This window comes from Schistocerca americana, chromosome 5, assembly GCF_021461395.2.
Source record: "Schistocerca americana isolate TAMUIC-IGC-003095 chromosome 5, iqSchAmer2.1, whole genome shotgun sequence".
Taxonomy (NCBI): Eukaryota; Metazoa; Arthropoda; class Insecta; order Orthoptera; family Acrididae; genus Schistocerca; species Schistocerca americana.
Genome location: NC_060123.1, coordinates 349,151,974 through 349,178,852, shown reverse-complemented (window position 1 = coordinate 349,178,852; position 26,879 = coordinate 349,151,974). Strand labels below are relative to the sequence as shown.

At 41.6% G+C, this 26,879-nt stretch overlaps 1 protein-coding gene across 1 annotated transcript in view; it reads right to left on the bottom strand.

The window, feature by feature from the left end:
• The window catches only part of LOC124616368 (Down syndrome cell adhesion molecule-like protein Dscam2), a 445,499-nt gene that overhangs the window by 267,286 nt on the left and 151,334 nt on the right, over window positions 1–26,879 (bottom strand). The window contains exons 10-15 of the mRNA XM_047144679.1: window positions 25,023–25,304; window positions 23,590–23,709; window positions 23,304–23,459; window positions 22,906–23,193; window positions 15,730–16,026; window positions 15,585–15,655 (exon numbers count right to left, since the gene is read on the bottom strand). Of these exons, the coding sequence (XP_047000635.1) occupies window positions 15,585–15,655; window positions 15,730–16,026; window positions 22,906–23,193; window positions 23,304–23,459; window positions 23,590–23,709; window positions 25,023–25,304 (1,214 nt within the window). The remainder of the gene's footprint in view (window positions 1–15,584; window positions 15,656–15,729; window positions 16,027–22,905; window positions 23,194–23,303; window positions 23,460–23,589; window positions 23,710–25,022; window positions 25,305–26,879) is intronic.

Genomic DNA, 26,879 nt, shown 5'->3' with positions numbered 1-26,879 from the left:
AGTTCCAAAATGGGTGACGTTAGGAGGGAAAAAAGGGGAATTCATGAACTGCAGAAAGACTGAACAGAGCTTTTGGATTGACTGCTCGAATTTTTCGTTGTACTCTTCAACGTACACCTGACGTTGACGCGGCATTATCATAACCTTGAGTGCTGTGCAACACAATTCCCAGCCCATTTCCTTCCAGCTGCTACTAAATATCCTTTGACATATCCTCTGCAGTCTTTTTCGGTATAAAAAACCTAAAGAAGAATTTTTGAACTTCCACATAGTTCTACATCTACATTTATACTCTGCAAGCCACCCAACGGTGTGTGGTGGAGGGCACTTTACGTGTCACTGTCTTTACCTACCTTTCCTGTTCCAGTCGCGTATGGTTCGCGGGAAGAACGACTGCCGGAAAGCCTCCGTGCGCGCTCGAATCTCTCTAATTTTACATTCGTGACTCCTCGGGAGGTATAAGTAGGGGGAAGCAATATATTTGATACCTCATCCAGAAACGCACCCTCTCGAAACCTGGCCAGCAAGCTACACCGCGATGCAGAGCGCCTCTCTTGCAGAGTCAGTCACTTGAGTTTGCTAAACATCTCCGTAACGCTATCATGCTTACCAAATAACCCTGTGACGAAACGCGCTGCTCTTCTTTGGATCTTCTCTATCTCCTCCGTCAACCCGACCTGGTACGAATCCCACACTGATGAGTTGTTTTCTATATGGACATATATAATTATCTAAGTTGTTTGATCAGTTCTGCTTTCATTGGGAGTGCTGCCAAAAATCATTCCATAATATTTAGCCCTTTTTATACCTGCAATATTTTTTCCTTAACATGTTTGCGCAAAACAAAAAATTCGTTTTGTATCCATTTTGACAAATAAGAAGATACTCTCTTGGCCCACAAGCAGACTCTTCAATTTTTAAACAATACCCTGTCAGCTGACACAAAAGTTTTCTGGGTAGGGTACTGCGTCATAATGTAAAAAAAAAAGCTACTGCTGCTGGAGAAAATTTACATTATGACGCGGTACCCTTTCCAGAAAACTTTTATGTCGACTGACACTGGCTGCGGAAGCCTACGCAATTATAGCGCCCTGTCAGTACTGGATCATATTTCGCCATCAACTACATCCTTTCTAAGAAACTTCCTCTGTTTTTGGATGAAACATCTTCAGGATGACATCAGAAAGGGAAGTTTTGCTGGGCTAAAAATAATCTAATATTTAAAAGACAAAGTAAAATGTTTCTCCTTTCCCTCTTCTCACCATTAACGATCTTCTGATTATTTTTGTCAATGGTTTCATTAAGTTTCATGCCCATAGAAAGTGTTGTTTCTAAATTTGAAAGATGCTTAGCTGATGATACATGCTTTGATATCTTTGGATTCAATTTCCACCGCTGACAGATGCCAGAAATAAATTTATGTTTGTTGGTGTCGCCTTCAGAGGCACATAATCAGGAGCAAATACAGTACGTTTTCTTTGTTAACTGTGAATATAACATCCATTTCCTTAAATATTTAGTCATTCAAGTATGGACAAAAACCACGATGAAGTTAAACGATGTAGCCCTTTAGTGTGTGCACCTGGTCTTTCTATAGATTCAAAAGGTCCCATATTGTTTTGATATACTTCACCACTCTTTTCAGTAATCACAGTTCTGATAGAGCTATGCTCTGGAACAGGTACTGGCCAATGTGCAACATCACTGAATGAAGAAGAATCGAAGTTACACGCATCAGCAGTGTGTTATGACTTAGTAATTTCCTCATCATTACTAACTGCATCATTATTTTTAGTGTCACTTACGGCGAAGTCTTCATTAAAATCACATCTTTTTACCTGTTTGTAGTCTCAACATCAATAATTATCTATACGCCAGAGCCAGATTCAATAGTTTGGTTACTCTTTTGTTCGCCATCTTTATTTTCTCCATAAGTGGAAAGGTATATGGATTAATATCCTACACGTGCATTGACAGTAATTTTTTTCTCTTCGTGTAGCTTGCGGGCTCGTATTGGAGGGTATATAGCACCATGAGCATAAATGCATGGTCACTTTCAAATGAATGTTGTGTGTAGCCAAAAAAGCCATTTTTCAGTGGATAAAAAGATTATTTGTATTTTATTACTTTATAAACCACTATTTGTTTGCTAAACAAAATGCTTCTACCATTTGTTACACATTTTGATATTCCAACAAAATTTTGTCTGCTGTAAAACTGTGTAAAGCGAGTATCTAATGTTTGCAAGGGATTATAGTACATTTTTAAGTATCCATGCACTTCTGATCCTGATAGAATGTACTAGAAAATTTCGAAATAATAATAACCTAATTAAAAATGTAGGTACCGGTATTTACTTTTTGGTTTCTCTGAGATACATGATAGTACAACCAAATTTTAAACTCACTCAACACGCCCAACAAAGATCAAAGAAAAAATCACATTAATTGCGCTGTATTTCTAATCGAGTTTTATTAAAGTGAAATGAAATGAAGACTAAACTGAATTGAGGCCTATTCTAGAGTGCCTGTGCACTTGGACTGTTTGTTTTTTCCCGTTCTGATCCCTCGAGAGTTTCAAATGGACGTCGAGGGGAACTGGAAGCCTTGCAGTCTCCTAACAAGTTACAATTTATAATGTAATTTCACGACTATAACGTTCAAATTTGTGCTCTCATTGCTGTTTTTAAATAGGCATGTTTTTTCCTTTACGAAAGAAATAATCAGATAATTTCACTGTTGTTCAGATCTGTTATTTATGTTTTGCGCCGAAGTCACCAGTTGGGTTTTATCTATGGTTAGTTCCGGCGTATAAAGTTTAGATGATTCTGGAGTTGATCTTGACATCTACATATGATAGAAACCATTGCTTAAATCACAGGACTAATTCATCTAATTGTATTTTGATACTCATGAAATAAAGTTTATAATACCTTTGTATAAACTTTGAGAAAGTAGTTTTTAGAATATGATACTTTAGTTGAAAAACTGTCAAATCACTGCAAAGCTTATCTTCCCTCTCTTAATAATTCTTCACTATGAGGCAGAACAGCCACCAGGAGCACACTGCCTGTGCTGGTATGTGTCGATGTCACTTGTGGGAACATGACACATGTTTTCTTGGTTCGAGATTAACACTAAGATGTACAGCTAAGACATGTTCACACAATGAAAACGGAAACAGCTTTTTAGTTTAACAGCAGAGCAATAGTAGTGTATCTGGCTGTTGTATAATTTCTATACTACCTGAAAATACATTAATATGGACAGTCTGCCGTTTCACTACAGTATTTTCTAAACATTTTCTTGACGAAAGCTTTTGCAGTCACAGTAAATTGTTTAAAATAAGTCATCTTTTGCTTCTGGCTATAAAGGTATATGGTAATGTGCTATCTGTCCTGTCTATTTCGGTTATCACATTATATTCAGCCCCCCCATGAACCATGGACCTTGCCGTTGGTGGGGAGGCTTGCGTGCCTCAGCGATACAGACAGCCGTACTGTAGGTGGAACCACAACGGAGGGGTATCTGTTGAGAGGCCAGACAAACGTGTGGTTCCTGAAGAGGCGCAGCAGCCTTTTCAGTAGCTGCAAGGGCAACAGTCTGGATGATTGACTGATCTGGCCTTGTAATACTAACCAAAATAGCCTTGCTGTGCTGGTACTGCGAACGGCTAAAAGCAAGGGGAAACTACAGCCATAATTTTTCCCAAGGGCATGCAGCTTTGCTGTAAGATTAAATGATGATGGCGTCCTCTTGGGTAAAATATTCTGGAGGTAAAATAGTCCCCCATTCGGATCTCCGGGCGGGGACTACTCAAGAGGATGTCGTTATCAGGAGAAAGAAAACTGGCGTTCTACGAATCGGAGCGTGGAATGTCAGATCCCTTAATTGGGCAGGTAGGTTAGAAAATTTAAAAAGGGAAATGGATAGGTTAAGGTTGGATATAGTGGGAATTAGTGAAGTTCGGTGGCGGGAGGAACAAGACTCCTGGTCAGGTGACTACAGGGTTATAAACACAAAATCCAATAGGGGTAATGCAGGAGTAGGTTTAATAATGAACAGGAAAATAGGAATGCAGGTAAGCTACTACAAACAGCATAGTGAACGCATTATTGTGGCCAAGATAGATATGAAGCCCACGCCTACTACATTAGTACAAGTTTATAAGCCAACTAGCTCTGCAGATGATGAAGAAATTGAAGAAACGTATGATGAAATAAAAGAAATTATTCAGATAGTGAAGGGTGACAAAAATTTAATAGTCATGGGTGATTGGAATTCGGTAGTAGGAAAAGGGAGAGAAAGAAATGTAGTAGGTGAATATGGATTGGGGCTAAGAAATGAAAGAGGAAGCCGCCTGGTAGAATTTTGCGCAGAGCATAACTTCATCATAGCTAAAACTTGGTTCAAGAATCATGAAAGAAGGTTGTATACATGGAAGAATCCTGGAGATACTAGAAGGTAGCAGATAGATTACATAATGGTAAGACAGAGATTTAGGAACCAGGTTTTAAATTGTAAGACATTTCCAGGGGCAGATGTTGACTCTGACCACAATCTATTGCTTATGAACTGTATATTAAAACTGAAGAAACTGCAAAAAGGTGGGAATTTAAGGAGATGGGACCTGGATAAACATTCTAAACTAGAGGTTGTACAGAGTTTGAGGGAGTGCATAAGGGAACAATTGACAGGAATGGGGGAAAGAAATACACTAGAAGAAGAATGGGTAGCTCTGAGGGATGAAGTAGTGAAGGCAGCAGGGGATCAAGTAGGTAAAAAGACGAGAGCTAGTAGAAATCCTTGGGTAACAGAAGAAATGTTGAATTTAATTGATGAAAGGAGAAAATATAAAATTGCAGTAAATAAAGCAGGCAAAATGAAATACAAACGTCTCAAAAATGAGATCGACAGGAAGTGCAAAATGGCTAATCAGGGATGGCTAGAGGACAAATGTAAGGATATAGAGGCTTATATCACTAGGGGTAAGATAGATACTGCCTACAGGAAAATTAAAGAGACCTTTGGAGAAAAGAGAACCACTTGTATGAATATCAACAGCTCAGATGGAAACCCAGTTCTAAGCAAAGAAGGGGAAGCAGAAAGGTGGAAGGAGTATATAGAGGGTCTATACAAGGGCGATGTACTTGAGGGAAATATTATGGAAATGGAAGAGGATGTAGATGAAGATGAAATGGGAGATACGATACTGCGTGAAGAGTTTGACAGAGCACTGAAAGACCTGAGCCGAAACAAGGCCCCCGGAGTACACAACATTCCATTGGAACTACTAACGGCCTTGGGAGAGCCAGTCCTGACAAAACTCTACCATCTGGTGAGGAAGATGTATGAAACAGGCGAAATACCCTCAGACTTCAAGAAGAATATAATAATTCCAATCCCGGGTTCGATTCCCGGCGGGGTCAGGGATTTTCTCTGCCTCGTGATGACTGGGTGTTGTGTGATGTCCTTAGGTTAGTTAGGTTTAAGTAGTTCTAAGTTCTAGGGGACTGATGACCATAGATGTTAAGTCCCATAGTGCTCAGAGCCATTTGAACCATTTTTTAAATAATTCCAATCCCAAAGAAAGCAGGTGTTGACAGATGTGAAAATTACTGAACTATCAGTTTAATAAGTCACAGTTGCAAAATACTAACGTGAATTCTTTACAGAAGAATGGAAAAACTAGTAGAAGCCGACCTTGGGGAAGATCAGTTTGGATTCCGTAGAAATGTTGTAACACGTGAGGCAATACTGACCCTACGACTCATCTTAGAAGCTAGATTAAGAAAGGGCAAATCTATGTTTCTAGCATTTGTAGACTTAGAGAAAGATTTTGACAATGTTAACTGGAAAACTCTCTTTCAAATTCTGAAGGTGGCAGGGGTAAAATACAGGGAGCGAAAGGCTATTTACAATTTGTACAGAAACCAGATGGCAGTTATAAGAATCGAGGGGTATGAAAGGGAAGCAGTGGTTGGGAAGGGAGTGAGACAGGGCTGTAGCCTATCCCCGATGTTATTCAATCTGTATATTGAGCAAGCAGTGAAGGAAACAAGAGAAAAATTTTGGAGTAGGTATTAAAGAAGAAATAAAAACTTTGAGGTTCGCCGATGACATTGTAATTCTGTCAGAGACAGCAAAGGACTCAGAAGAGCAGTTGAACGTAATGGATAGTGTCTTGAAAGTAGGGTATAAGACGAACATCAACAAAAGCAAAATGAGGATAATGGAATGTAGTCGAATTAATTCGGGAGATGCTGAGGGAATTAGATTAGGAAATGAGACACTTAAAGTAGTAAAGGAGTTTTGCTATTTGGGGAGCAAAATAACTGATGATGGTCGAAGGAGAGAGGATATAAAATGTAGACTGGCAATGACAAGGAACGCGTTTCTGAAGAAGAGAAATTTGTTAAGATTGAATATAGATTTAAGTATCAGGAAGTCATTTCTGAAAGTATTTGTATGGAACGTAGCCATGTATGGAAGTGAAACGTGGACGATAAATAGTTTGGGCAAGAAGAGAATAGAAGCTTTCGAAATGTGGTGCTACAGAAGAATGCTGAAGATTAGATGGGTGGATCACATAACTAATGATGAGGTACTGAATAGGATTGGGGAGAAGAGGAGTTTGTGGCACAACTTGACTAGAAGAAGGGATCGGTTGGTAGGACATGTTCTGAGGCATCAAGGGATCACCAATTGGAGGGCAGCGTGGAGGGTAAAAATCGTAGAGGGAGTCCAAGAGATGAATACACTAAGCAGATTCAGAAGGATGCAGGTTGCAGTAGGTACTTGGAGATGGAGAGGCTTGTACAGGATAGAGTAGCATGGAGAGCTGCATCAAACCAGTCTCAGAACTGAGGACCGCAATAACGTTGAGTGCCTTGCATGCACTGAACGTACATGTTGGAGACGGCATTGCCTGATACCATAGTTTGCCGGGTTCAGCTCGACTCACGTGGACCGAAAACTTTTGACTTCTGACGACTGAGGTGTACGGCGAGAACACTCGTCGGGGAAGCGTGCAGAAAAGATGGAATAGGTACCGTACTACCTATACTTGTCTTTTCAGATACCAGTTTTCAGTTTTGCTGCTTCCTGATATTTTGGAAAACGAAGAAATCTGCACGAGACTGTTTACAGAAGATGCTATTGTATGTAGAGAACTCGCATTAAAATTAAATTGAACTGAAACGCAGGAAAGCCAGCGGAGGGTGGGTGCTTGGTTAGGAAATGGCAGTTGACCCTTAGTGTAAATAAAATTAATTGTAACTTACTGTGCATTCATAAGTGGAAAGCTCCATTACTGTCCGATTAACACAATAATGAGAAAGCACTGCAAACAGTCATGTCTAGTAAATATATGAGAGCGTACATACGAGAATCTCTTCAGAATGAGATTTTCACTCTGCAGTGGAGTGTGTGCTGATATGAAACTTCTTGGCATATTAAAACTGTGTGCCGGACAGAGACTCGAACTCGGAACCTTTGTCTTTCGCGAGCAAGTGCTCTACCAAGTTCGATGTAGTTCGTTTTGTTTGGTCTGGGCGTTCGTCACAAGACATTCGTTCAAGCTGATCGTTGTTTCCTTGACTCAGTTTTTTTATTACAGAGAGCACGCAGCCCTCTGACCGAACATGCTGAGCTACCGTGCCGGCACCAACTGAGCTACCCAAGCACGACTCAGGGCCCCTCCTCACAGCTTTACTTCTGCCAGTACCTCGCCTCCTACCTTCCAAACTACTACATTTTGGAACACGAAAGGTAGGAGGCGAGGTACTGGCAGAAGTACAGCTCTGAGGACAGGGCGTGAGTCGTGTTTGGGTAGCTCAGTTGGCAGAGCACTTGCCCGCGAAAGGCAAAGGTCCCGAGTTCGAGTCTCGGTACGGCACACAGTTTTAATCTGCCAGGAAGTTTCGAGAATCTCTTCACTAGAAACACATGACGCGTATCTGTGAGAAATGTAGTCTGTAAATGAAATGGCGTCTTCGTGATCTTTCCACTGGCAAAAAGTTGCTGGTTATTCTCCCTTTAGGTCTCCCGAAGAGTGCTGCCAATAGGGAGTGACAATGAAGAAAGGATTGAAATGCCAAGGAAACGGTAAAATTCTACATTTTGGAAGACGGAATGTCAGAAATCTGAATATGGTACGCAAGCTTGAAAATCTGAAAAGGGAAATACAAAGCCTCATGCAAGTAGTATGAAATGGAAAGAAAAATTAGTGATCAGATAAGCACTGGGTAATGACAGCAGCCAAAAGCAGTACGAGGGTCGCTCGAAAAGTAATGCAACACATTTTTTCTCGGCCAATTCGGTTGAAAAAAGCGGAATTTACTGTGGGACATCGGGGAATATTCCCGCCTCAGTCCATATACTGTAGTTTCATGGTGTTCCGACAGATTACGGCGCTATACGTAGCTTTCAAAATGCAGTTTGTAATGGAGATGCGTGCCAACGGCCTTGCCGCAGTGGTAACACCGGTTCCCGTCAGATCACGAAAGTTAAGCACTGTCGGGCTGGGCTAGCACTTGGATGGGTGACCATCTGGTCTGCCGAACGCTATTGGCAAGCGGGGTGCACTTAGCCCTTGTACTTTCCAAGGTCTGTTCAGACGGGGTTTAGTTTAGTTTTAACGGAGGTGCGTTCCAAGCAGAGAGGTGTCATATAGTTTCCATTGGCGAGCGGGAAACCAGATATATTCTAGACGCTTGCAATGGACAAAAGCATGGAGAATCGTTAGGTGAGGTGTCTGTCATCTTCACAAGGAGGTTTCGCAAACCCGTCTGATCTCCCACGTGATGGCTGGCCAGACACAGCTGTGACTCCTGCAGTGTTGGAACATGCGGACACTCTTATTTGCGGTGATCAATGAATCACAATCCACACCTCGCTGGTCAACTGTACGTCTCTGCTGGTAATGCTGACACGCTCGTCCACCAGTTGGGTTACTCAAAAGGGTGTGCCTGCTGGGTTCCTCACCGCCTAAGACCACTAAGAGCAACGAAGGACCGTCTGTCCGTAATCGCGTACACTTTATGAGGCTGATCGTGACAACATTTTGTCTAACATCGTCACAGGCGATGAAACACAGGCTCATAACTTCCAACCGGAAACAAAATGGCTATCCATGGAACGGCGCCACACCACCTCTTCTCCGAAGAAAAAGTTCAAGGCCATACCCTGAGCCGGTAAAGTCATGGTGACAGTCTTCTGGGGCTCTGAAGGGGTTATCCTGTTTGATGTTCTCCGTTATAGTGCAACGATCAACTCTGGCGCTTATTTTATTACCCTCAGGAAACTGAAGAAACGATCTCAGCGTGTTTGACGCCACAAAAATGAAACAAATTTCTCCTTCTCCATGACAACGCAAGACCTCACACAAGCCTGTGCACCCTAGAGGAGCTCACAAAACGTCATTGGACTGTTCTTCCTCATCTGCCTTACAGCCTGGATCCCGTACCTTCTGACTTACCGAGCGAGGTGGCGCAGTGGTTAGACACTGGACTCGCATTCGGGAGGACGACGCTTCAATCCCGCGTCCGGCCATCCTGATTTAGGTTTTCCGTGATTTCCCTAAATCGCTCCAGGCAAATGCCAGTATGGTTCCTTTCAAAGGGCACGGCCGACTTCCTTCCCCATCCTTCCCTAATCCGATGAGACCGATGACCTCGCTGTCTGGTCTCCTTCCCCAAAAAACAACCAACAACCAACCTTCTGACTTCCCTGTGTCTGGTCCCGTGAAGGATGCAATATGCGGGACGCAGAATGTGGATGATGAGGAGGTTATTTACGCAGCAAGATGGTGGCTCTGACATCGACCAGTAGAGTGGTACCATGCGGGTATGCAGGCCCTTCCAGTAAGGTGGTGTAAGGACGTCACCGTGAACGGAAATTATGTTGAAAAATAAGACGTTTTTGGTAAAAGAGTGGGGGATAATATGGTGGATTGGAACCTTGAATAAAACCAATCTGCTTTCAGAAAAAATGTGTTGCATTACTTACTGAACACCCCTCGTATAAAGGGAATAGGATTTTTTATGAATAGGCAGGAGAGGAAAAGAGCAAGTTACTGTAAACAGTTCAGTGGCAAGGAATATTCTCATCAGAATCTACAGTAAACCAACAGCAATATCTCAGGTATAGATATCACCAGCAAAAGAGGAAGAGAGAGATAGCTCGGGCAATATGAAGGGAGATGAAAAGCTAGTAATCATTGGGAATTGGAAATCCGTAATACGGAAGGGAAGACAAAACTATGGGGTAATATGGGTTTCATTGTAGGAATGGGGGAGTATAAAGAATGTGTGCAAGAGAAGATACCAACTGCATTACATCATGTTGAGATAGAGATCCCAAAATCATAAAGATGGTGTAGTCTCAGATGACTTTTTAGAGATGGTGAGGTAGTGTTGAGAAATGAACGAACAGTGTAGGTATCTGTTCATGCACATCTATCGCGTGTACTAGACTGTCTGGTGGAGAAATAAAGTATTTATTGAAAATGTTGCATAACGTGTTGGTTCACTTGTCCTGAGGGGTTGATAAGGTGGGAAGGGGGGGGGGGGGGGAGAGGGAAGGCAGAGGAAGGCCAACTCGGGACAGGAACATACCGCAACAGCAAAATTTTTACTTCAGTCTGCTTTAAAATCTTGGCAAAATGTGAAACAGCAACATAGTCCTGGTGTAACGGAAGTCTATGCGGTGAACGAATGGGTTTCCTTATCGATCGTTTCTCAGACTAACATGCGGTTTGGGAGGTTTACTCCCCACCAATGCAATCAAAAAACCAACAAGCAAGCACTAAAGTGGCCGATGTACCACGATAATGGAGATACAAGGCAAGATGGCTTCTTGCCATTCGGAGGAGGAGAAGGAGATTAGTCTTTAATGTCCCGTCGACAATGAGGTCATTGAAGACGGAGCAGAAGGTCGGGCTAGGGAAATCAGCTGTACCCTTGCAAAGGAACCAGCCCAGAATTTGCCTTAAGCGATTTAGTGAAATCACAGAAAACCTAAATAAGGATGGCCGGACGCGGGTTTGAACGTTCGTCCTCCCGAATGCGAGTCCAGTGCGCTAACCACTGCCCTATCTCGCTCGGTGTTGCCTTTCGCTCTCGCTACTATCTACAGATTCTAGAGAGGCTTGTCCGAACGGGAGATAAAGATAGTCTTTCTATTGATGTAAAAAGCAGTTTGTGGGCGAAGTTAGAGACAGCTGGGATTCGGCGCGCTCGGAATTTACCTCATTCCACACAAGAAGAGACATCGTAGATCATCCAGTTTTATCGCCATGGCGCGCATGAACAGAAGGTATAATCTGCAGGATGATCAAAGTTTCTGAAAGTTGTAACACTCAGAAACAGTTGCCAGAATGAATCCAAACATGGACTAAGTGCAAGAAAATAAATATATTGCACTGGTCATATTCCACGGACTCCGTTGAAAGTCGTCTCCAGTAAGTGGAAAGAAGACAGAGATATACACTTCATGTGCAGTGCAATGAAAAGAATTTACACTTTGAAAGACTATTACAGTGATAATACTAATTATAAACTAACCTAAAACATTAATTAGAAGAGTTTATGTGAATACACTGTTCGCTGGATAAGTAGGAGACGCTCAATAGAAAGCTCTTCAGTCCGCAGCTCGTGGAGGCCCGGGAAAAGAATAAGCCTCCGGTATGTTCTGCCAGTCGTAAAAGGCGACGAAAAGAACAAACCACTAATAGGGCTAACCCCCCCCCCCCCCCCTTTTAGTGTGATTAGTTGGTTCAGGACAGAACTAAAGAAGCCTCGGACAAGCGCCGTCATGGTCGGGGACGACGCTTGAACCCTATGCCCGCCCACAATGGTAACGACACTGCTAGCCAACTGGAAAATGATTTAAATCCAAATAGAGGTGCTTTGCAGGATATGCTTCCTGCAACCACCCTAGATGGAAAACAAAGACAGAGGATGAGATGGTCAGATGAAGTTAATCGACACCACATGTTCTGTTATTACCAAGCAACAAACCTAGGAACCAACACAACTGGATACAGATCACAAGTATACATAACGTTTATTACCAGATACCCAGAATTAAAATTTTTAACAGAACAACGACTAGCTGATCAGATCCGTGTAATAGTCAAAAATAACAGGATACCCCAGTCAGAATTAGAAAACATCAAACAACAAGTACAACAAATACTGGAACAAAATAATGTGCAATCAGAAGAAGAAGAAAATACAGTAAGGGACTCAAACATCCCAGAGCAAACAAACAAAGAACAACACGCACCAATTAAACAATCAGAGGAAAACGAAATCTTAAGACAGCCACCATAACAAGCACAAATAGAACACGAAGTGACACACATGTGTAGATATAGAAGAAAAATTTCAGCTAACATATATAGAATACAAAGACACAAATACAGACATTAGACCATTCTTGCATAGGCCACCAAATAACCCACAAGTCGAAACAACAATAAAAACTATCAACACAATCATACACAACAAAATAAATGAAAACACAACTATGAAAGAGTTACAACTACTGGTTTATATAGGAGCACTCACTACACTAAATATACACACTAGGCAGAGATCAGAACCAACCATCACACAGAAGAAACCCACAAAACCAGCATGGCAACACAGGCTACAGATCAAAATAGAAAAACTGAGAAAAGACATCGGACAGCTAACACAATTTATAAGAAATGAAATGTCTGAAAAAAAAAACGAAAAAGGTTAGGTAAAATCTCACAACAAGAAGCGACAGAGCAATTAGACGAAAAGAAGCAGAAATTACAAGCATTTGCCAAACGACTCAGAAGATACAAAAAAAGTGAAAATAGAAGGAAACAAAACCAAACATTCAACACAAACCAAAAGAAATTTTACCAGACAATAGATAACACACACATTAAACTAAACAATCCACCAAACATAACAGACATGGAACACTTCTGGAGCAACATATGGTCAAACCCGGTACAACATAACAGGCATGCACGGTGGATACAAGCAGAAACAGACACATACAAGATGATTCCACAAATGCCTGAAGTGATAATTTTGCAACATGAAGTCACCCAAGCAATTAATTCTACTCACAATTGGAAAGCCCCTGGAAATGATAAAATAGCAAATTTCTGGTTAAAGAAGTTCACCTCAACACATTCACATCTAACTAAATTATTTAACAGTTACATTGCAGACCCATACACATTCCCTGATACACTTACACATGGAATAACTTATCTGAAACCTAAAGATCAAGCAGACACAGTGAACCCAGCTAAATATCGCCCCATAACATGCCTACCAACAATATACAAAATATTAACTTCAGTCATTAAACAGAAATTAATGACACATACAACACAGAACAAAATTATAAATGAAGAACAAAAAGGCTGTTGCAAAGGAGCACGAGGATGTAAAGAGCAACTGATAATAGATGCAGAGGTGACATATCAAGCTAAAACTAAACAAAGGTCACTACACTACGCATACATTGATTACCAAAAAGCTTTTGATAGTGTACCCCACTCATGGTTACTACAAATATTGGAAATATACAAAGTAGATCCTAAATTGATACAGTTCCTAAACATAGTAATGAAAAATTGGAAAACCACACTTAATATCCAAACAAATTCAAATAATATCACATCACAGCCAATACAGATTAAGCGTGGAATATACCAAGGAGACTCATTAAGTCCTTTCTGGTTCTGCCTTGCTCTGAACCCACTATCCAACATGCTAAATAATACAAATTATGGATACAATATTACTGGAACATACCCACACAAAATCACACATTTGCTATACATGGATGATCTAAAACTACTGGCAGCAACAAATCAACAACTCAACCAATTACTAAAGATAACAGAAGGATTCAGCAATGATATAAGTATGGCTTTTGGAACAGACAAATGTAAGAAAAATAGCATAGTCAAGGGAAAACACACTAAACAAGAAGATTACATATTGGATAACCACAGCAACTGCATAGAAGCGATGGAAAAAACGGATGCATATAAATATCTAGGATACAGACAAAAAATAGGAATAGATAATACAAATATTAAAGAAGAACTAAAAGAAAAATATAGACAAAGACTAACAAAAATACTGAAAACAGAGTTGACAGCAAGAAACAAGACAAAAGCTATAAATACTTATGCCATACCAATATTGACCTACTCATTTGGAGTAGTGAAATGGAGTAACACAGACCTAGAAGCACTCAATACACTTACACGATCACAATGCCACAAATATAGAATACATCACATACATTCAGCAACTGTAAGATTCACATTAAGTAGAAAGGAAGGAGGAAGGGGATTTATCGACATAAAAAACCTACATTATGGACAGGTAGATAAAAAAATTCTTTCTAGAACGAGCAGAAACTAGCAAAATACACAAGGCAATCACTCATGTAAATACATCGGCTACACCACTGCAATTTCATAACCACTTCTACAACCCTTTAGATCACATAACATCAACAGATACGAAGAAAGTAAATTGGAAAAAGAAAACACTTCATGGCAAGCACCCGTATCATCTAACACAGCCACACATCGATCAAGACGCATCCAACACATGGCTAAGAAAAGACAATATATACAGTGAGACAGAAGGATTCATGATTGCAATACAGGATCAAACAATAAACACCAGGTATTACAGCAAGCATATTATTAAAGATCCCAATACCACAACAGATAAATGCAAACTTTGTAAACAACAAATAGAAACAGTAGATCACATCACAAGCGGATGTACAATACTAGCAAATACAGAATACCCCAGAAGACATGACAATGTCGCAAAAATAATACATCAACAGCTTGCCTTACAACATAAACTTTTAAAACAACACGTTCCTACATACAAGTATGCACCACAAAATGTACTGGAGAATGATGAATGCAAATTATACTGGAACAGAACCATTATAACAGATAAAACAACGCCACATAACAAACCTGACATCATACTCACCAATAAAAAGAAGAAATTAACACAACTAATCGAAATATCCATACCGAATACAACAAATATACAAAAGAAAACAGGAGAAAAAATTGAAAAATACATCCAACTGGCTGAGGAAGTCAAAGACATGTGGCATCAGGATAAAGTTGACATCATACCAATTGTACTATCAACTACAGGAGTCATACCACACAATATCCACCAGTACATCAATGCAATACAGCTACATCCAAACATATATATACAGCTACAGAAATCCGTAATTATTGATACATGTTCAATTACCCGAAAGTTCCTAAATGCAATATAACAATACCGTACAGTTAAAAGGAAGTGACGCTTGATCAAGGTCCGCGTCACTCCATTTTTAACCGGACTTAACGTCTGAGAAAGTGAAGGAAATAATAATGATAATGATAATGATAATAAATAGTGGAACAATGGGTTTCGTTAGGGGGCTACTTGTAATAATGATATTAAAAATAAAGAGTGAATTTATGTGTCATGTTGGCTGGCTGTTTATCTGGTGTAATATTTGTTGTTTTTATTGCGTGAAGTAGATGTTTACCTTCCATCTGACTAACAGGGATTCAGGCATGGTGGCTTCGACTGAGATATCAATAGGCGGACCACTCGGAGCTGTAACACAAAATTCGTTTTAGATCAAACAAAAGATTTCCACTGATGAAAGCTGTTTAGAAATGAGACCTTACCTTCTTGCAAAGTGTAAGCAGTTGTTGGGTCGCTCGGGGCACTGGGTCCGACCTCGTTCACGGCCACGAGCCTCAGTTTGTACGCCGTGGCTGGTTTGAGTCCGCCTAGGCGCGCTGTGCGTGCGCTGCCTCCGACAGTGACGTTGTTCCATACATTTAAACTCGAGTCCTCCTCTTGGAACTGCACTATGTAGTGTGAAATCGGCGCGTGGCCCGAGTAGGGAGTGCCCCATGCGACGTTCACCCAACGGCTGTTAGTCTCCAAGACCTCAACTCGTCCTGGAGATTCAGGAGGCTCTGGAACAGATTTTCATTGTACGAGAGAACGTTCAATAAGAAACACAACACTTTTTTCTCAAAGCAGGATGGTTTTATTCATGATTTAAATACGTCATACCGTTCCCTATTTCATTTACCACTAGCAGACCCTAGCACCCCTGATTCCTTAAACAATCAAACTTATGTGTGTAAAACAGCTTGCAAAGTCTGATTACTTTACAGGTAAGTTAATATGTTAAGTGTTTAACGTTAACCTGTAAGAAAGAAAAAGCTTAGACGAGGTTTAAAATTATGTTCGAAGTTCGTGGGAAGTCGTCCACTGCTATCATTATCAAATACTGGATGAGTGTAGTCTAGGTCATTTTCACTTTGTTTCGTCCGCAGCTCGTGGTCTTGCGGTAGCGTTCTCGCGTCCCGCGCACGGGGTCCCGGGAATCAACGTCTCAAACCAGACAGTCAGTGGTATAAAATAGCTTAAAGCCATAAAGTTCTTGGAATATATATATACAGTCTTGTCCACTTAGAATGGCCACATACAACTGGAGGGACGTGCTACACACCATAAGAGGTCTCTCCAGATAGCACGCGAATCGGAAATTAACAATCGACCAGAAAACAGACGTGATAAATGCGGCGATTCTGTCAAAAGCATGGTACCTGGCGCAAATCTTAAGCATACCGACAGAAATTGCGCGAGCACTAACGAGCGCAGTGTACTACCTTTTGTGGCGTCGAAATATATTCAAAGTGGCGCAAGCAATGTGCTCGGTGCCAGCGAAAGAAGGGGAACTAGGTCTAGTTGATATAAAGACCAAATGTGCAGCCCTTCTACTAAAACGAACGCTCGCCATCCAGGACAAAAATCCTGACAGCGTCACAACCAAGATAATTGGAAGATACAAGCCCGCATCAGAAGAAGTGCCGGTCGACACGAGGCACATTCCCTTCAGAATGCGACACGTCAGGCTGCACTACGCCAACAAAAGTTACGTTCTGAAAACCGTGGCGAACCCCAGCCACGGAACAGCCAAGAGAATATACTGGGCCCTCTGGGGGAAGCCGGCAAAAAACAAAATTGAACACAAACTCCCGCAATCCAATTGGAAATAAATATGGGGAAACGTCTCGCAAAACGTGTTGCCTAAACATGCGAAGGAGACATGGTACAAAATAGTTAACAGAACAGTACCAACCAACCAAAGACTGGCGGAGATAAAAGTCGTCGCAAGTGACAAGTGCGACGTATGTGCCATGACCGACACCCTCGAGCACCGATTCACCTGCGGGCATTCCATCAACATCTGGGAAGCGCGCCAGCAGAAGGTGGCCCACATCAACAGAACGGCGCTGGGAAGCATCACAGTGGAAGCAATCACCGCCCCAGACTGCAACCCATTTCCACGACCCAAGCGACTGGCGCCTCTCTGGTTCCTCGCCATGACGGCACACGCCATCGTAGCGCGGAGGCAGACCGACCAGCTGGCCTTCCTCATGGACCTCTGGGAGGAGAACAAGACGGCTCAGCAACGCAGGCGGCACCGCGAGAACTTCAGAAACTTCCTGCAGATTCCACTGCAGACAGCGATCGCCAGAGTCCTCCCCAGCCTGTGACTCTCAGCATTGCCACCAACCACCTCACGACACTCACCACAAGAATAACGTGTGCAGCGATAGTGAATAAATGCAACAGAAAAGATAAAGTGCTTTCTCCTCTCGTGTCAAATAATGAGGTATAGTAGTATAAAGCGTTTCCTCTTAGTGAAATCAGTGATGCAAAGTGCTTCTCACCAAACATCTGTCATGCTCGCAGCCAAAACAGTGTCAAAAGTATGCCCAGTAGTACTACCAGTATTTTTGATTATTTTTTTTCATTATTTGTACTGTATTGTCTAGGAGATAAGCATTTCTTAGTGGAAAGTGCCAACTACTCATAATTTTTTTAAAATGATTTTCTTTACTATGTGCCTATAGAATTATACTGTTTACTCACAAAAAAAAAGTTCGATTCCCGGCGGGGTCAGGGATTTCCTCTGCCTCGTGATGGCTGGGTGTGTGTGTTCTTCATCATCATTGACACGCAAGTCGCCGAAGTGGCGTCAGCTACAACGGACTTTCAATACGGCAGCCAAACTTCCCCGCATGGGGCCTCCCGGCCAACAATGCCATACGATTATTCATTCACTGTTTTAAGCGACTATTTTTTCATGCACCTCAATATTTATGATGTCATATCTCCTGACTACGTGTCGCGTAACCATATAATTTTGCAGACACATTAAGTGATATATGTGGATACTGTCTGCAGAACATGTTGCGAATCGAGTTAGTAATAACACAGTAATAAATTAAAATGTCATGCCTCATGCTCAAGTTTCACTGCAAGAATAATGGAACTGTAGTACGCAACAAACGTTTTCCCTTTAATCATTTTCTGGAGATATCAGCAAGAGAACGTTTCATAAAGGTTTGAAATTGTGTGTAAAGTTTGTTGATAGGCGCTAAGTGCTCTCATTCTCAAATAGTGGATAAATACAACATGGGTACCTTTGCCTGCCATGTGTTACGCTGCCTGAAGACACATACTCAATTTCTAGCTGTAATACTTGTCTTACTGTATTAAACCTTTAATGTAAGATTATACCTCTTAATGAGGAGATCATGACAGCATTTTAAATTTTTACAATCGGTCAGTAATTACATGAAATACTGGAAATAACGTTTTTGTTGCCCATGAGGGCCATTAAACAGGCAACCTGCAAATAGAAGGTGTCAGGTAAGGCTTTTAGTAACATAAAACACTATTTTTCAACACGATCTCCGTTCATCTCTATGGCCTTCGACCCATTAATGTGAGAGCCTGTATGCCGTCATGGTAGCACTGTTTCAGTGAGGGTTATCAGCTAAGTTCTTGTTAGTTCTTGCTGAATCACTAACTTACCCATAATTGCTGCTATGTTTCGAGTCCATCCTTCAGTGGACAGAAAAGACGGAAGGTACAAGGTGCGAGATCTGGGCTGCAGGACGGATGAGGCAAAACAATCCTCAAAACAGTCAAGCAGCTCGGCATAGATGGTCCTTCTTTACGCTTCATGCTCCTCCGTAGGTTTAGAGAACCCAGCGACCAGGAACCTTTGTATACGCTAACTTGTGCACAAGTGTGTCAACGGTACCAAGCTGCTTGAGTGTTATTTGTTGATCACCGCGAATAATAGTGCCCGCACTTCGCAACACTGCAGGCGTCACAGCTGTGTGGGACCAGTCTGCTAATGGGAGATCAGATTCCCCTCTCCATAGTTTGTTGACGGCGGACGGTTTTTGCCCAGAGATTTATCGTGCTATTATCCACAGCTTGGTGTCCGTAAATATTCTATGAACGCCTGTGAATATTTTTGATGATCCGGTTTTCCACGAAAAGAAATTCAGTACTCCTCTTTGCTTGGACACTCCCTGCCGCCGTTGGATAAGCAGCAGCCAGCAGTAAGTCGCACTTTTAGCTCACTTATTTGTTTTATAGTTTAATTCTTAATTTATTTGCGTGTTTTTGGGTTCTTGCATAGTTTAATTCACAAATTTCGGGCGTATTATAGTATTTGAGAGTTGTAGCATCGCGTTTTAGTACCCGTATAGTGTAAATTTGCTTAGTCGTCAGTCATCTGTTTGTTTTGAACGGCTTGTGAGATAAAAGAGAGGAAAAAAATTGTTAGGGATGGATAGGGACTGCGCCTGTTGTGTACGGATTCAGGGGAAATTGGCCACCGTCCGTAAACAGCTGGAAGCTGTGTTGGCCGTGGTCGACATGCTCCAGGCTATTGCCCTGGGCCGCGGTGACTTTGAGACACCCGAGGCGAGCGCTTTGGTGTCTCTGGAAGCTGTAGCATCGCCTGCGATCTCCTGATGCCACTGCGCCCTCGGATTCGGACGTCCCTGCCGGTCGAAATGGTTCAAATGGCTCTGAGCACTATGGGACTTAACATCTATGGTCATCAGTCCCATAGAACTTAGAACTACTTAAACCTAACTAACCTAAGGACAGCACACAACACCCAGCCATCACGAGGCAGAGAAAATCCCTGACCCCGCCGGGAATCGAGCCCGGGAACCCGGACGTGGGAAGCGAGAACGCTACCGCACGACCACGAGATGCGGGCTAATCCCTGCCGGTCGACACTTGCCTGACGGTGATTGGCGAACTGTGGCGGGGTCGTGAATCGCTGGGCGGAAGGCCGAAGTTAGTGCTGGCCGCAAGGCTGTACCTTTACGCCTTCGTAACAGGTTTGAGGTACTGCCCACTGCTGAAAGTACTTCTGAGCCAGCAAGGGCGGCCTCGCCTGTTGCGGCAGTGGCCGGTCTTCTTCAGAAGTCCGGACAAGCGCAAAGGGTGGGATAGCTTGTCATTGCGAGCTCCAATGTTATGCGGGGGATGAAGCCTCTTAGGGATATGGCAGCTAAGGAAGGGAAGAAAGACAATGTGCACTCCGTGTGCATACCGGAGGGAGTCATCCAAGATGTGGAAAGGGTCCTTCCGGATACCATGAAGGGTACAGGGTGCAGCCAACTGCAGGTGGTGGCTCATGTCGGCACTAATGACATGTGACGCTATGGTTCGGAAGAGATTCTCTCTGGTTTCCGGAGGCTGTCTGAGTTCGTGAAGACTGCCAGTCTTGCTAGCAAGATGAAAGCAGAGCTCACCATCTACAGCATCGATGACAGGACCGATTGCGCACCTTTGGTACAGAGCCGAGTGGAGGGTCTGAATCAGAGGCTCAGACTGTGTAGGCTGCAGATTCCCCGACTTGCGCCATAAGGTCGTGGGGTTTCGGGTTCCGCTAAATAGGTCAGGCGGCTACACGGGTAGCAGGGGCTCTGTGGCGTCGACTAGTGGTTTTTTTTAGGTTAGACAGTCTTGGGAAAGATCAAAAAGGCCTCCAGTCTCAAAGGGTACAGGGCAAAGAAACGACGAGAATCGACCAAGCAACAGTCGGTATTGTTGTTGTAAATTGTGTTAGCAGTGCTGAAAAAGTACCAGAGCTTCAAGCGCTGATGGAAAGCACTGAAGCTGAAATCGTTATAGGAACAGAAACCTGGCTAAAGCCAGAGATAGATTCTGCCGAAATTTTTAGAGAGGCGCAAACCGTGTTCAGAAAGGATAGATCAAATAACGTAGGTGGTGGTGTGTGTGTGTCTGTTGGTAGCAGTTTATTTTGTAGTGAAGTTGAAATAGATAGTTCCTGTGAATTACTATTGGTGGAGGTTATACTCAACAGCCGTACCAAAATAATAATTTGCTCCTTTTACCGACTACCCGACTCAGATGATATAATAGCTGAACGCTTCAAAGAAAACTTGAATCTCATTACAAATAAGTACCCCACTCATACAGTTATAATTGGTGGAGACCTCAATCTACCCACGATTTGTTGGCGAAAATACATGTTCAAAGCCGGTGGTAGACAGAAAACGTCTTCCCAAATTGTACTAAATGATTTCTCTGAGAATTACTTTGAACAATTAGTTCATGAGCCCACACGAATTGTAAATGGTTGCGAAAACACACTTGACCTCTTAGCCACAAATAATCCTGATCTAATAGAGAGCGTCGTGACGGATACAGGGATTAGTGAACACAAGGTCATTGTAGCGAGGCTCAAAACCATATCACCAGAAACCACTATAAATAAACGCAAAATATATCTATTTAAAACAGCAGATAAAAATTCGCTTGATGCCTTCCTAAGAGAGAGTCTCTACTCCTTCCAAGCTAATTATATAAGTGTAGACCAGATATGGCTCAAATTTAGAGATAGAGTATCGACAGCAATAGATACATTCATACCGCATAAGCTAATAAGAAACGGGACTGATCCACCATGGTACACAAAACACGTCAGAACACTGTTGCGGAAGCAACGAAAATAGCATGCCAAATTCAGAAGAACGTAAAATCCCCGAGACTGGCTAAGTTTCACGGAAGCTCGAAATTTAGTGCGGACGTCAATACGAGATGCTTTTAATAGTTTCCACAATGAAACATTGTGTCAACATATGGTGGAAAACCTAAAGGGATTCTGGTCGTATGTAAAGAACACCAGTAGCAAAAAAACAGTTGATACCGTCTCATAGCGATGGTAATGTTACCGATGATGGTGCCACTAAAGCGGAGTTACTAAATACAGTTTTCCGTAATTCGTTCACGAAAGAAGACGAAGTAAATATTCCAGAATTAGAAACCAGAACAGCTGTTAGCATGAGTGACATAAAAGTAGATATCTTAGGTGTTGCGAAACAACTCAAATCACTTAAGAAACGCAAGTCTTCAGGTCCAGATGGTATACCAATCAGGTTCCTTTCAGAGTATACAGACACAATAGCGCCTTTCTTAGCAATCGTGTACAACCGCTCACTTGACGAAAGGTCTGTTCTTAAAGAATGGAAAGTAGCACAGGTCACACCAATATTCAAGAAAGGAAATAGGAGTAACCCATTGAATTACAGACCCATATCACTAACCTCAATTTGCAGTATGATTTTGGAGCATATACTGTATTCGAACATTATGAATCATCTCGAAGAAAATTACTTAGATATATCTTTAACAGTCCGTGTAGCCCTTCGTCATTATTCCTGAATTGTGCAGGCCCCTCGAGTGAAAGGTGTTGAGATAAATAATGATTTGCTTAGTATGTGTAGTATCGTGTCTCTGGCTAGATAGTTATACAAGGTGGACCATTTTAATCCACAGTGAGGAATAACTCGCTATAGAGATGAGATACAGCAAAATGTTTTAGATAAAAATTGTAGGTAGCAAAGAACTCCAAACGCTTGATTCTTTTGAAGCGTACTTTTAACATGAATTATTGCATGCAAATAAGTGCTGTTGCGTGAATGACAGATATATACCTTTCACAGTCAGATAAATTGTCATTTCATCCTGTCCAAATTCATTCGTTGCAGAGCATCGATAAGGTCCAGCATCTCTCCGACTGAGATCTTCTAGGTGAAGTTCTGCAGCGATACCATTGGGTATCTGCCTCTCTAACGTTTGTGTGTGGCTTGGTGTTAATGACCGATGAGATGCTGTCCATGATATTCGAAGTGGAAGGTCACCTTCAGCTTCACACGTTAGGACTGTGGCTTCTCCAGCAGTGCCGCTCTGATTCATGGCCCTAGTGCGAAAATGTGCTGGCACTGTGAAAGGAAAACAGTGTAAGTTATCAGATATTGTTCTCTTAGAACTAAATACAGCGACTGGAAAATGTACTCCCAACAGTGGTTAAGACTTTTACTCAGCTGCTTACCATTAACTCGTAAGTAGACCACCTTTCTCAGTTCAGGACCAATACCGTTGCTAGCTTGACATGTGTAATGACCTTCGTGACTTGGATCCGCTGCTCTGATTATAACTGACCCATTAGAAGAAATTATCATCCTTTGTCCTGTTTCCAAGGGTATGTCTTCCATTGGTTGGCCACCTTGCAGGGGGAGAAATAATTCAGTGAGACTGAAAATTGTAGAATTTTTTTGTGACTAGACATTAATCATTTAATATAAATGTTTCATGGAAGGACGTGTGGCATAACAAACCTTTGGCTTTCATCCAGGTGATGGTAGGAACCGGAAAACCATTGGCTTGACAGTGAAGCGAAACAGGGTGCTGATACAGCACTGATACGTCTTGGGGCTCTATCAACCACGTTGGAGCAACTGAAATCAGTAATACGCGATACTTTAAGTGACTATGAATATTTTCTCAGAAATGCTTAAAGGAACACATCATAACATTTTTCTTCTTTTGTAACGTTAATAGGATGCTCTTTTATGAATAACGCTGACATTGAAAATTAGAGGGAATTTTAAGCCTGTACCTATATTTTCCTTTAGCTTGATATGCCATTACGATTTTTCAAACAGCGTTGTTAGTGGTAGCCACGAAAAATAAAGAAAATAATATATTTTATTCTAGTCCTATGAGCAAATAATCATTATGTTATGTCGATTAATCATTTTAATTGTCAAACTCGTTAATCTGCAATGTTACGTACAAAAAATATGTGAATTTTACATTCCTTCGAGAGTAAATGTCAAACTTAAGTTTCTGTACCATACAGTTTGAACTCGTTGAGTCTGTAAAAACAAAGATATCACTAACTTAAGAGTGTCACAAGAGCTTAGTAACCATCATATGTAAGTAGACACATTTAATTAAGAGTAGTTGTGAAAAAGCTGTATTTCGGCATTATAAGATACATCTTAGCGTTTATTTCAGTCAATCACCATATAGTGTCATATACCCTAAACGACAGAGTTAGGAAAAACACCATGCACGTAATCAGGAAGTATCACGTGTCTGTATTTAGTTAAATGAAAACTAGTTAGACTTTTACTTCAAGATAGAAGAATACTACAGAAACGCCTCAAGTGAATTTAATACTTGGCAATGAAAAAATACTGTCTAATGGCCATTTTGTGGTAACCAAGTGAAATACTGTAAGGAAGATGTGATTTTTGAGTTTCTCCCGGCGTATTTGATAATCAGAATATCCACGGGTATACTGCCGGTCTAAATTGTCCAACGGGCACAATATTTCGGCGATCATACACGTCGCCATCATCCGGTGAACTGACGGACTGAGCTCCTGTGAACGTGCCGGCACGGAGATCCGTCGGTTCACCTGATGATGGCGACATGTATGATAGCCGAAATATTGTGCCCGTTGGACACTGTAGACCGGCAGTACACCCGTGGATATTTTGATTACTGTAAGTAAGTTTAGAAAAAAGTGTACGCTTTAAAAGAAACTTGTTTCATTTTCATTTTGCTCACATTAAAACTATATATGCGCTTGTTAACACGTAAAACTGAAAGAATTGGGAAAGTTTTCAAGCAATACAATTTTCATTGTGCTTTGGAAGCACATCGAAAATAAGAATAATGTTATTTCTTACAGTAAAGATTGAAGCACAGGAGTCTGCGGGCATCCTTGTTTGCTTGTATACAGATCGACACGAAAACTCACCTCTGACAATGAGTCTGGTTGTGTAGTTGGCCACGGCAGCTGCGTTGCTCGCTATGCACATGTAGTGGCCAGAGTGTCGAGCGGCCAGGTTGGAGAACAACAGGTTGCTGACAAACTCATGCTGCTGCTCGTGAACATCGGCCTCCTGTGGAAGCGGCCCTCCGTCTTTCCGCCATGTAATGGTGATCGGTAAGTCACCAGATATGATGCTGCAAGAAACTTGTGCTCTCATGCCCTCTTGCAGGTTGCTGGGAAACTGGAATGGAGCAATTTGAGGTGGCTCTGGAATGTAAGTAACATATACCCTGTTACAGGCTAGGATAAACAGTTAGGCGTGTTTATCACAGAGACATTCAATCTAAAATTTTACTGTACTTCTGGTGAAGAGAGATAATTCGAAACCGCATACCGGTGCGTCAAGAAAATTACTTGTGACTTTTTAGAAAAGGATTCTCGTCACTCTGGTACTTAGTCAACAAACTTTCCTCTTGAGGCTAGCATTGCTATTTAAGACATTCACAGCTAAAACTCCGCGCATACAGTATTAGGTTAAAGAGCATTAAACAAAACAGTATTGAAGATATAAGTTATTATTATGTAAAAAAGTGAGAGAACATTATGTGTTTTACCAATTGCTTCAGAAACAAAACTCGATCCACCCTTGTACTCTGTATCGAAAGGAACTATCTTGATGTTATTTCCGGAAAAAAATATGTCTCAACTATCTGGTTTGGCATCTTGTGTGCGTACTGAGAAAAGAGTTATATTTCTGAGTCATAAATGGGATCTAATGTTCGTGTCAGTAACGCTGTATAAGTTGTATAATGGCATACATCAGCTGATTAGGTGTAAACATTGGAAATTACTTTGATTCTTCGGAAACTTCAATTTTACAACATATTCAACGTCTCTAACCTGGTTTGATTCTGCAGCTTCTTTTGGCTATTAGTCTGCCTTGTCCAGTTTGTTCCCTCTGTTTGGTGGCGAGAGTTGATGATAAGTCTTCAGTTTCATAATTCATGGCGAACATCAGTTCTACCTCTTAAGGTTTTCATCTCTTGAGTATTAGTTTTGTGTAATTTATTTAAATTAGAAATAAACTTTACGAAGAAAATTGTTAGTTTCTTTCACTAAGTATATGAAAAATAATAACTGCAGTTATTATTGGAAATGCGGACTCTTTGCCATCTTCTGGTGAATATGCTGGTCTCCGTGTGTACATCAACCGTTGGATTCAGTCTGGTTATCACATAGTCCCACTTGGAATTCCATTTAGATACGAAATGAAAAACCTAGACGTTCACGATCACAGTTTTAAGAAAAATAGTCTCAGCACAATTAACTGAAGTTTTTGCACTTACGTTAATCTTTATAGATCACACTTTGCTCACGTGTTTACTGATGGCTCTCGATATCAAAATATGTCAGTAGTGCCTTATGCATTATTAACCTCCAAGCAGAGGGCTGGTAAGCATTTTCGACTGCATGCACATTGCTCTGCTTTTGCTGCAGAAGCGACAGCAATACGAGATGCTTTAAAATTTGGTCACCGTTCTGGTCTTCAGAACCTATTTATTGTATCAGACTCAAAAAGTTGGTTACAGTTCATTGAGAACCAAAGTGGAACAGTAAAAAGAACATCAAAATTCCGGTAGATTTACAAGAAAAGCTACAGACCAAAAGATGAGGCATGTGTTTCCTCTTTGTATAGGTCTCACCTTGTGTAGTCCTTGTTTACGATGACTAGATAGAGAAGTTTGCGAAGAAAGCTTGTGTTCCTGGCGGCCCAATAATGATCTCCTTTCTGCCACGCTCTGGTTTAAAGAGCTGATGACAAAAATCTCCAGGGAGGAATGG